This window comes from Elephantulus edwardii, unplaced genomic scaffold (assembly GCF_000299155.1).
Source record: "Elephantulus edwardii isolate Elephantulus edwardi_28Jun2011 unplaced genomic scaffold, EleEdw1.0 scaffold00037, whole genome shotgun sequence".
In the NCBI taxonomy this organism is placed as follows: Eukaryota; Metazoa; Chordata; class Mammalia; order Macroscelidea; family Macroscelididae; genus Elephantulus; species Elephantulus edwardii.
This window is the reverse complement of record NW_006399787.1, coordinates 18,045,606-18,054,376: the sequence shown is the minus strand read 5'-3', so window position 1 is coordinate 18,054,376 and position 8,771 is coordinate 18,045,606. Positions and strand designations below refer to the sequence as shown.

General features: G+C 49.2%; 1 protein-coding gene across 1 annotated transcript in view; it reads left to right on the top strand.

The window, feature by feature from the left end:
• PLEKHD1 (pleckstrin homology domain containing, family D (with coiled-coil domains) member 1) overlaps nt 1-8,771 on the top strand; it is a 36,319-nt gene that overhangs the window by 26,748 nt on the left and 800 nt on the right. Inside the window, exons 7-12 of the mRNA XM_006884742.1 lie at nt 3,099-3,193; nt 5,097-5,190; nt 6,559-6,737; nt 7,247-7,379; nt 7,752-7,896; nt 8,297-8,446. Of these exons, the coding sequence (XP_006884804.1) occupies nt 3,099-3,193; nt 5,097-5,190; nt 6,559-6,737; nt 7,247-7,379; nt 7,752-7,896; nt 8,297-8,446 (796 nt within the window). The remainder of the gene's footprint in view (nt 1-3,098; nt 3,194-5,096; nt 5,191-6,558; nt 6,738-7,246; nt 7,380-7,751; nt 7,897-8,296; nt 8,447-8,771) is intronic.

Below are 8,771 nucleotides of genomic sequence, written 5' to 3'. Positions count from 1 at the left end.
TTGTACATAGGGTCGCTATGAATCTCAAGTGACTCGACGGCACATAACAACAGCAAAAACATTGGGATGAAATGAGCAATCATGTCTCTGAGCATCATTATGAAACTCAGAATGTGACATAATGCAGGACGTTATGCTGGGTGAACTATCTCAGTTAGAAGAGGACAAATACTGCATAATACCACTGTTATAAAAGAGGACTGACATGGGGGTTGGGGGAAACTAAGAAAAGAGAAGATAAATAATGTACACGGCACTGAAACAGATGAGGGAAAGAATTGTTTAAAAGAAGTATATGACTAAGGATTGTTTGTATGACCACGCTCCAGAACAAGAGTTGCACAGCAGCGTGGACTGGGGCTGAGGGCGGGGGTGGTCGGGAGGAAAATGTGCAACAGTGAATGGATGGAAATCCATAGAAATCCAAGTTCTTGGTAAACTGTCGTTGAAATCTTAAGCGAGAAAAAAAAAGAAACACGGAATGTCCAGGAGTTCATTGCTGTGACAGTCTTCTGGTTTCCGAGAGCTCTTAAGTTGTTGACTGGAGTATACAAGCTTCAGGGCTGAGGAGAATGCAGAGGAGGAGGGAGTGGCTAAAAGGAAACTGTCCAGGTGGTCAGGTAGCTTTTGAAAAGAGGGAAGATTTGGGCAGAGAACAGAGATGGCCAGAGGAGGTTTGCAGGGAAGTTAGTGCGATCTGGCCCTGTCATCCAAGCCTCATAATCATTTCAACAAAATGTACTTCATCACTGTGTGTGCATTTGTAGCTTTCGGAGAGTGGTGGTTCAGAGCCTTCATCATCTTGCTCAGGAGTAAGGTGTGGGCTGCCGTAAACGCAGCTGCTGACAAGCTGACTGGCTCACGGTGCCTCCGGGTATGTCTAGTGGACCTGTGCTCCAGAGGCTTTTCAGTGGCTGATTTTTCAACAGTAGGTTGCCAGACCTTGCTTCTAAGGTGTTAACCATCTATACCACCAGCTCACTCCTGGGCTGCCTTAGACTGGACTCTTCATTAGGAGAGCCATTCTAGCAGAGCCTGGATCGTTTCTTGTCTGGAATATCAAGAGTCTGGTGAAGACTAAATTGATTTGGAAGTTCCTTTGCCCCAGAAAAGCTCTGATTCTTGGCTGCCCATTTCTCTGATCCTTTCATACTCCACTAAATGCTGCCCAGACGCATCTATTATTGGCTCAGATAGAAAACAGCTTTTTACCATTTTTATTTTCAAGTGAGTTTGTTTCACCTGTGGGTTCTTGGAGACGTAGCTGAGGGGTGCTGGTGAAAATACGAGTGTGATTGGGAAGTAGAAGATGAGAAAGAGACTATCCTCTGACGGAGTGACGCTTAGAGGATCAAAGCATTGTCACAAATAAATGCTGCAAGTCAAAGTTCACTCAACACTACCTCCCATTGAAGATGTTGTTAGTTGTGTTATGTGCTATTGAGTCACCTGCAACTGTCGTTGTGTACAGCAGTTCTGAACCCTGCTCTGTCCTGAACCAGTCTCACTGACTCTGACACACCAACCCCATTGCCCCAGTTACTGTATCAGTCCATTTTATCCAGGGTCTTCCACGCCTGCACTGTCCCTCCACCCTTCCGAGCATGACATCTTTCTCTAAGGATCAGTCTCCTGACCATGTGCCCAAAGTATGTGAGATGGAGCTTCAAAATCCTTGCCTCCAAGGAGAAACTTGGTTTCACCCTGTCCAACACAGGCCTGTTTGTTCTTTCATTAGTCCAAAGTATGTTCACTACTCTTCTCCAGCACCACAACTCAAAGGCATTGATTCTTCTTCTGTCATACCCTGAGCCAATTCTCCTTGTTCTCCTGGGTTGGAAATAGTAGGATTTAGTTTTGGGGTGTTGTTTTGGGAGTTTGCCAACCTCATTCTCACCCATTGCCATCCAGTTGATTCCAACTCAGGAAACCTATAGAGTAGAGCAGGCCTTAAAGAGTTTGATGTTAGATACTGTGGAGTATGTATGAGTCATAGTGCCCCTTTGAACAGCCTACCTGAACTCTGCCCTATCCTGTGCAATCCTCGTTATTCCCAACACACAAGAACCCATTGCTGAAGTCACTGTGTCAATCCGTCTTGTTGGGGGTCTTCATGCTCTTCGCGGACCCTCTATCCTTCCAAGCATGGTGAAGCACACAACTATTAAGTCTCTATATTGATCTTTCACAGAACAGCATGAATCGACTGATGTATTTGAACTTTTAAAAAAATTTTTTTTTCCTGTCATGACTTTTTATTTTTATTTTTTTAAAATATTTTTTAAAAAATAATTGTAATGAGCATTTACAGAGATGTTGGATTTTCATTCATTCATTGCTGCACTCTCTCTCCGCCCAGCCCTCCCCCCCTCCCCAGTTCGCTCCTCTCTTTCAAAAGTAAAAGAAACACTCCTTCCCTGGTACACAGTCCCCCCACACCCCTCCCACTGCCCCAAGTACATTCCACTATGCAACCTTAATTGTGGACTCTTGTGATTTTTAAAAATTTTTATTTTATTATTTTGTGTGTGTGTGTGTGTGTGTCTGTATAGTCAAATCAGATCTGACTGGTACAGGAGGAGATTTTCCCTCCTTCTCCAGCAGAGGTGGATTCAAACTGCTCACCTCTGGGATTGCAGTGCAGCTTCTTGCCACTAACCTTTCAGTTACCAGCTGAGCTCCTTAACCACTCTGTCATCAGGATTCCTTAACAGCACTCTAGAGATATTTAATGGAAATACATACCCCTTTCTCTCCCAGAACTCGTGGCTTAGCCAACCTACATTCCAGTGTTAGTGACTGGAACTTCTCAGTGTGGTAGACAAACAGAATTGGAGTCCTGTGCAACTGGAGGGACATGTTAGGATCGTTTCTAAACATGCCTTCAGCATGCCGATTGGTATTTTTCATGGACACTCTTCACAGATTTTGGTTTTGTTGAGACTGGTGTCCAGTGCAGTCCAGATTCCTCAGGGCTTGTTCCACGTCTGCTTCTGTGTATGCCCCAGACTCTGGTAAACCCTGCATTGAAGTGGGCTCCCCATCTCAGGGGCCCTTTGCTACCTGTGGCTTATCTCTTCTTTTCTGATTCTTTACAGGAGCTTGAGCGCCTTAATCAGGTGCTGGAGGCCGAGAAGCAGCAGTTTGAGGAGGTGGTGCAGGAGCTGAGAATGGAGCAGGAACAGATCAAGAGGTGGTGCAGGGGCCCTGGAGGGCTTTCAGGAGGAGGGTGAATTTAGGTTCAGGAGTGCAGGGCTGATGTGCTTGACTGTTGTTGTTGTTGTTGTTGATTGCTGTCAAATCGAGCACAACTCTTAGTGACCCTATGAACAAAAGGCCAGTAGCCTTTCTATAATTATCGTCATTTATCAAAGTTCATAGTGTTTCCAGAAGCATGCTGTTCAGGAAGTGGATGCCACTCCTGGGCTTAGAGAAACCTCTGCCCAGGGGATGCTCATTAGCTGATAACTTGGCTTGAGTCTATGTTTTCAATGTCTGGGTTTGGGGATATGTCCAGAAGCAGCTGTAGACCCCCATAGAAATGGGTCATTTCTAACAACTGTGGGCTGTGAGATGTGGGTAGGTCCTAACAGGAACCCTTTAAAGCAACAAGCCCCTCCATCTACCATACAAACCTTCCCAGGGCCAGGTAGTAGCTGGCTGCCCTACAAGTTCCAGGAGCTAAATATCCCCACATGGCCTGTCTTTCCTGCACTCTCCTTTCACATTTTGACCTCTGATGGCACTTGAGATATTTAGCCTCACATCTGGTTTGTGACATCTGTTCTTCCATCAGCCCAGAGAATATTTAATACTCTGTCAACACCACAATTCAGAGGCATCAGTTCTTCTTCAGTCTTCTTTATTCATTGCCCAACTTGCACATACATATGAAGTGATTGAAAAGACCTTGGCTTGGGTCAGGTGCACCTTGGTCAGCACAGCTTCATTCTGTTTGTGTACAAGGGTCACTATGGATTGGCACCAATTCAACCGCACCTAACAGCAACATGGTCTGCAAATCTCGTTGCACATTACAATCATCTACTTACTTGAAAGCATGGTCCAGAAATCTGTGATTTAAAAAAAAAAACAACAAACCTTCCCAGCTGTCCAGGAACTTGGAGACTGCTGCTCTTAGTGGTGGTGGCCACCATCATCATTACTGACCATCTGTGATAGCCCAGAAAGATTTTTCTAGCAATGGTTTCATAAGAGGAAGTCAAATAGACTTGTGTTTTAGGAAGGGAGACAATCTGAGGCTCTTCCAGCTCAGAGGAATTGCCAAGTACTGCCTCAGCTTCCAGGATTGTGTCAGACACTGAAGTAGAAAATAAATCCCTCTCCCTGGAGAATTTTACAGTGCAATTGGGAAAATAAGACTCACACCCGGGAAACATCAACCTAATAATATAGATCAGGTGCTTCAAGGCATCATGCAGATTTCCTGTTACAGGAATTAAGAAATACATATGATTCACGTGGCCTTGCATAAAGGTTAAATGGAGCTGGGTAAGAATTGTAGTGTGGAAAGGAATTAGAAAGGTGGGCCGAAGGGAAAGGCATTCCAAGCAGGGGGAGGGGAAATAGGAGCAGAGATCTGAAGTGACCAAGGTTTGTTTAAAAGGCAGTGGGGGGCTTGTCACCTCTGAGAGGGGCCTCAGGCATGTCTCAATGCCAGAAAGAAGTTGGGTTCTAGTAGGGACATGTGTAGGGAAGATGGGGGATGAGCTCAGAGCCTGTCTGTTCCTTCAGTGCCCCCACTGCCTGTGGACTGACAGATGCCCGGACATCTGGAGCAAGCAGCTCCAACCCCACTTTGCAGTAGCTGCTTCTCCCAGCCCCAGGCCCTACAGCTGTTGTTGAGGCTCAGCTGACAAAGAGGGCCTGGCCTTTGAGGGCACTCTGAGCCACCATGGTTAGGTGCCATGGTGGTTCATAGCGATCCTATGAACAGCAGATCTAAACCTTCCTTACTCAGTGCCGTCCCCATCATCTCCAATGCATTTGAGCCCAACTAGCAGATAAACAGAAGCTTCTGTAGGTAGGAGGCGGGCTGGGTGGACACCACCATATCCAGTCCTCTATTCTTACAGAGAGCTGGAACTGACAGCAAGATGCCTCAAGGGGGTAGAGCAAGAGAAAAAGGAGCTGAGGCACTTCACAGAGTCCCTGCAGCAGACACTGGAGGTAAACGCCCCTGCTGGGCTGGTTTCCTGGGAGGCTGCTTGGTGGGCTCTGTGATTTTTATTTTTCCAGTGGTGTTTCCTCAGGGATTTATTTGCAAAGACAATGGAGTAAGAAGGGAGGTCTCTTCTCTGTGGACCTTTGGAAATGCCAACGTGTACATGAAGCCCAAAGCAGAAGCTCTCAGACCTAGAAAGACAAATTTACCCTTGCTATGACCGTGGCCTCAGAAAATCTGCCTTTTTTTAGGGCTTATATTTTTATACTAGATGGAAGATTGATTTGGGTGGGTGGTGGGAAACCCACCACTTCCTTCTGCGGCTCATTCACTTAGCTGCTCCCAGGCAAAATTGAGTTTGAAAGGATATTAATCACCAGATCACCTCCATTTGATACCACAGGAACTGGAAGGAGAGATGGAGGTGGCAGGTGCTGAGGGCAAATACAGACTCCTTAGCATGGCAAAAACAGTGCCAACTACTCTCCCAAGCTCTCCTTTCCTCCTGCTCCAGTCTCCCTCTGCTGCCCCCTACACGTCATACACAGACATCACAGCTCCTACTCAAAACTGCCGCCCAGGAAGACAAGATCTTTCGTTGCTCCACACCTTTGCCCATCCTTCCACACGGAATGAAGTTTCCATATCTTCTCAGCCTGCAGCACTCTTACTCATTTTGCTATGATACAACTCAGCTATCACCTAAGTGAAGCTTCTCTAACCCTGATAGGCAGGTATCCCCTCAGCGTTTTGGACTTCTGTGACACTTTACACATCTTTTAGGGGGCCCAGCACACACGAGGCTGTGTTTCCCAAACTATGAATATCATAAGATTGTGTCTCACTGGCCTCTCCAAACCCAGCCTGTAGAATGAGCCTGGAACGTCATCCTCCATCAACGTTTATGGAATCTATGGAACTCCGAGGCTTTCTTTTCCATTCTTTCTTGATTGGTTGGGGCTTTGTTTTGGTACCTTCATGATTCCCTGTTTTACAGTCTTGGAGGTGGTTCTCATTGATATTTTCAACTCCAGAATGTCTGTGCAGTGTAGAGGACTAGCCTGATGAATGGGGAAAACATCTAAGTCTGTTCCATTTTTCGCAGGAGCCCAACATGCTTCCTCAGTCAACATCAGTTGGAGGAACAAGGGTCCTAGAAGGTTGTGATGCCCTTGGGACTCAGTTTCAGTAGCTACCACTGGAAATTGTCTTGGGCTCCTTCCTGGTTCCTTTGACGGAGCTGAGGAAACAGTGAAGACACTTCATGTCTTCAGAGAGAGAGAAGGGCATCATGTCCTGGATTCGGATGCCTGTTGAGGGTTACCACGTTAGAGAACCTCAACTGGGCTATCTTCCTTCCTTCCTGACCCCAGGAACTCTCCATAGAGAAGAAGAAAACCCTGGAAATGCTAGAGGAGAATGAGAACCAGCTGCAGACACTGACCAATCAGAGTCAGCAGCCCTCGCCCAGTGGGAGTCTCCATAGTAACCTGAGACAGATTGAGGAGAAGATGCAGCAGCTCCTGGAGGAAAAACTCCTGGCAGAGAAGAGGTGAGGTAGCCCGAGACTCTGGCCCATAACCAGCTTGCTCAGAGGGGATTGGGAACATTCCAGAACCTGGTCCTGGACTCATTTGCCACTGAGCAGATAGACCTCTCACGTCCTTGTGTGTAGAACTCACTTTCCCCACCCAGCCACAAAATTCAACGCTGGTTCCATAATAATCTCTTCCCATGAGGTTAACCAAACAGATTGCCACTAGGCCCTTACAGCAGTACTTTGTGGCAGGCTGAGGAGGTGCTCCTAGATCTTTATATGGATTAAAAAACCCCTGAGGCTTAGAGAGGTTGTGTGACCTTCCAAGGTCACAGAATGAACAAGCCCTAAGGCCTCCTACGTCCAGGGCTCCCATCGCCTGGGTGACACGATGCCAACAGCTCTGGAGCTCACAAAGCCTGGGTCATAGGGTTCCTCCAGCCCGCTCTCTAAAAGAGGCTGCTGCCCCTGATTGGCTTACAAGAGAAGCAGGTGAGCACTGAGTGTCCCCTGTGCCCTGTCAGGATGAAGGAGAATGAGGAGCGCTCCAGAGCCCTGGAGGAGGAGCGGGAGTTCTACTCCAGCCAGTCCCAGGCGCTGCAGAACTCGCTGCAGGAGCTGACGGCAGAGAAGCAGCAGGCTGAGCGGGATCTCAAGGTGCTGGCTCAGGCCTGCTGGGCCCACATGTGTTAGGGGCCCTTCCTTCGTTAGAGGGGGGCCCTCACTCTCCCACACTTGGCTAGGCAGTTGCCTAAATGACTTTTGCTGCCCTGCCCAGATGGCCTGGTGCAGGTAACAGAATATCCACAAGGGGTGTAGCAAACCTGGATGGAGCATCATTGATAGACGCCTGCTGGATGCAGGGGCTGACTTCTGGTCCCCTAATGAGGGGGTAAGATACAGAGGCAGGACTGGCTAACGTCTATCCAAGTCTGGATGTGAGAAAGCCCACTTGAGCCAGGGGTGACCAAGGCAGGCTTGACCCAGAGATGAGAACTGCTCCCCAGGACAGCCTACCTCTCTCCTCAGGCCGAGGTGAAGGTCCGCATGGACTTGGAGAGGAGGCTGCGGGAGGCAGAGGGGGCTTTGCGGAGCCTGGAACAAGGGCTCAACTCCAAAGTGCGCAACAAGGAGAAGGAGGAGAGGATGCGGGCGGACGTGAGCCATCTGAAACGTAAGTCCTGCCGGGAAGCCCTCAGCTCTGGAGCCCAGGCCCCTCAGGCCAGATGAGGCCTGGCGTCCAGCACAAAGCATGATGAGTGTTAGGTGTTTGGTACAACTCACAGAGTTCATTACCTGGTCACCAGCCTGCAGGACCCTCCTGGGAGCTGCTTCCTTGGCTAGTGGTTGTAGGGTGGGAGCCCAGGGAAAAGCCTTGCATTTCCTCCCTTATTTAACACTCGGGACTTGCATTCTCAGCAGCCCTCCCACGAGATGGCTGAAGGTTGTGTTTGGAGGGATGGAGGTGGTTCTGATCTCCCCAATGATCGAGGTCCAGAGTTCCCACTCAGCCCCACCAGGGTCCTGGGGACTGAGGGGGGGACTGTGTGGCCACATCTTGCGCCCCGTCACAGGGTTCTTTGAGGAGTGCATCCGCAACGCGGAGCTGGAGGCCAAGATGCCAGTCATCATGAAGAACTCCGTGTACATCCACAAGGCGGCCACTCGCCGCATCAAGAGCTGCCGCTTCCACCGGCGCCGCTCCAGCGCCTCCTGGAATGACAGTGCGTGTGGCCGAGGTGGTGGGAGACAAGGGCAGGGGAGGGCTGGTGGACATCAGGCCGGACAGGGCAGCCTTGAACCTGGTTCCCAGAATGCTTGGCATTTAGAGCTGGGGATTTGAGGGACAGCAGGTGGCTGTGGGCTGAGGGACAGCAGATGGGGTGGACTGAGGGACAGCAGATAGTTGTAGATTAAGGGACAGCAGGTGGGAGTGGACTGAGGGACAGTGGGTGGGGGTGGACTGAGGGACAGCAGGTGGCTGTGGACTGAGGGACAGCGGGTGGGGGTGAACTGAGGGACAGTGGGTGGGGGTGGACTGAGGGACAG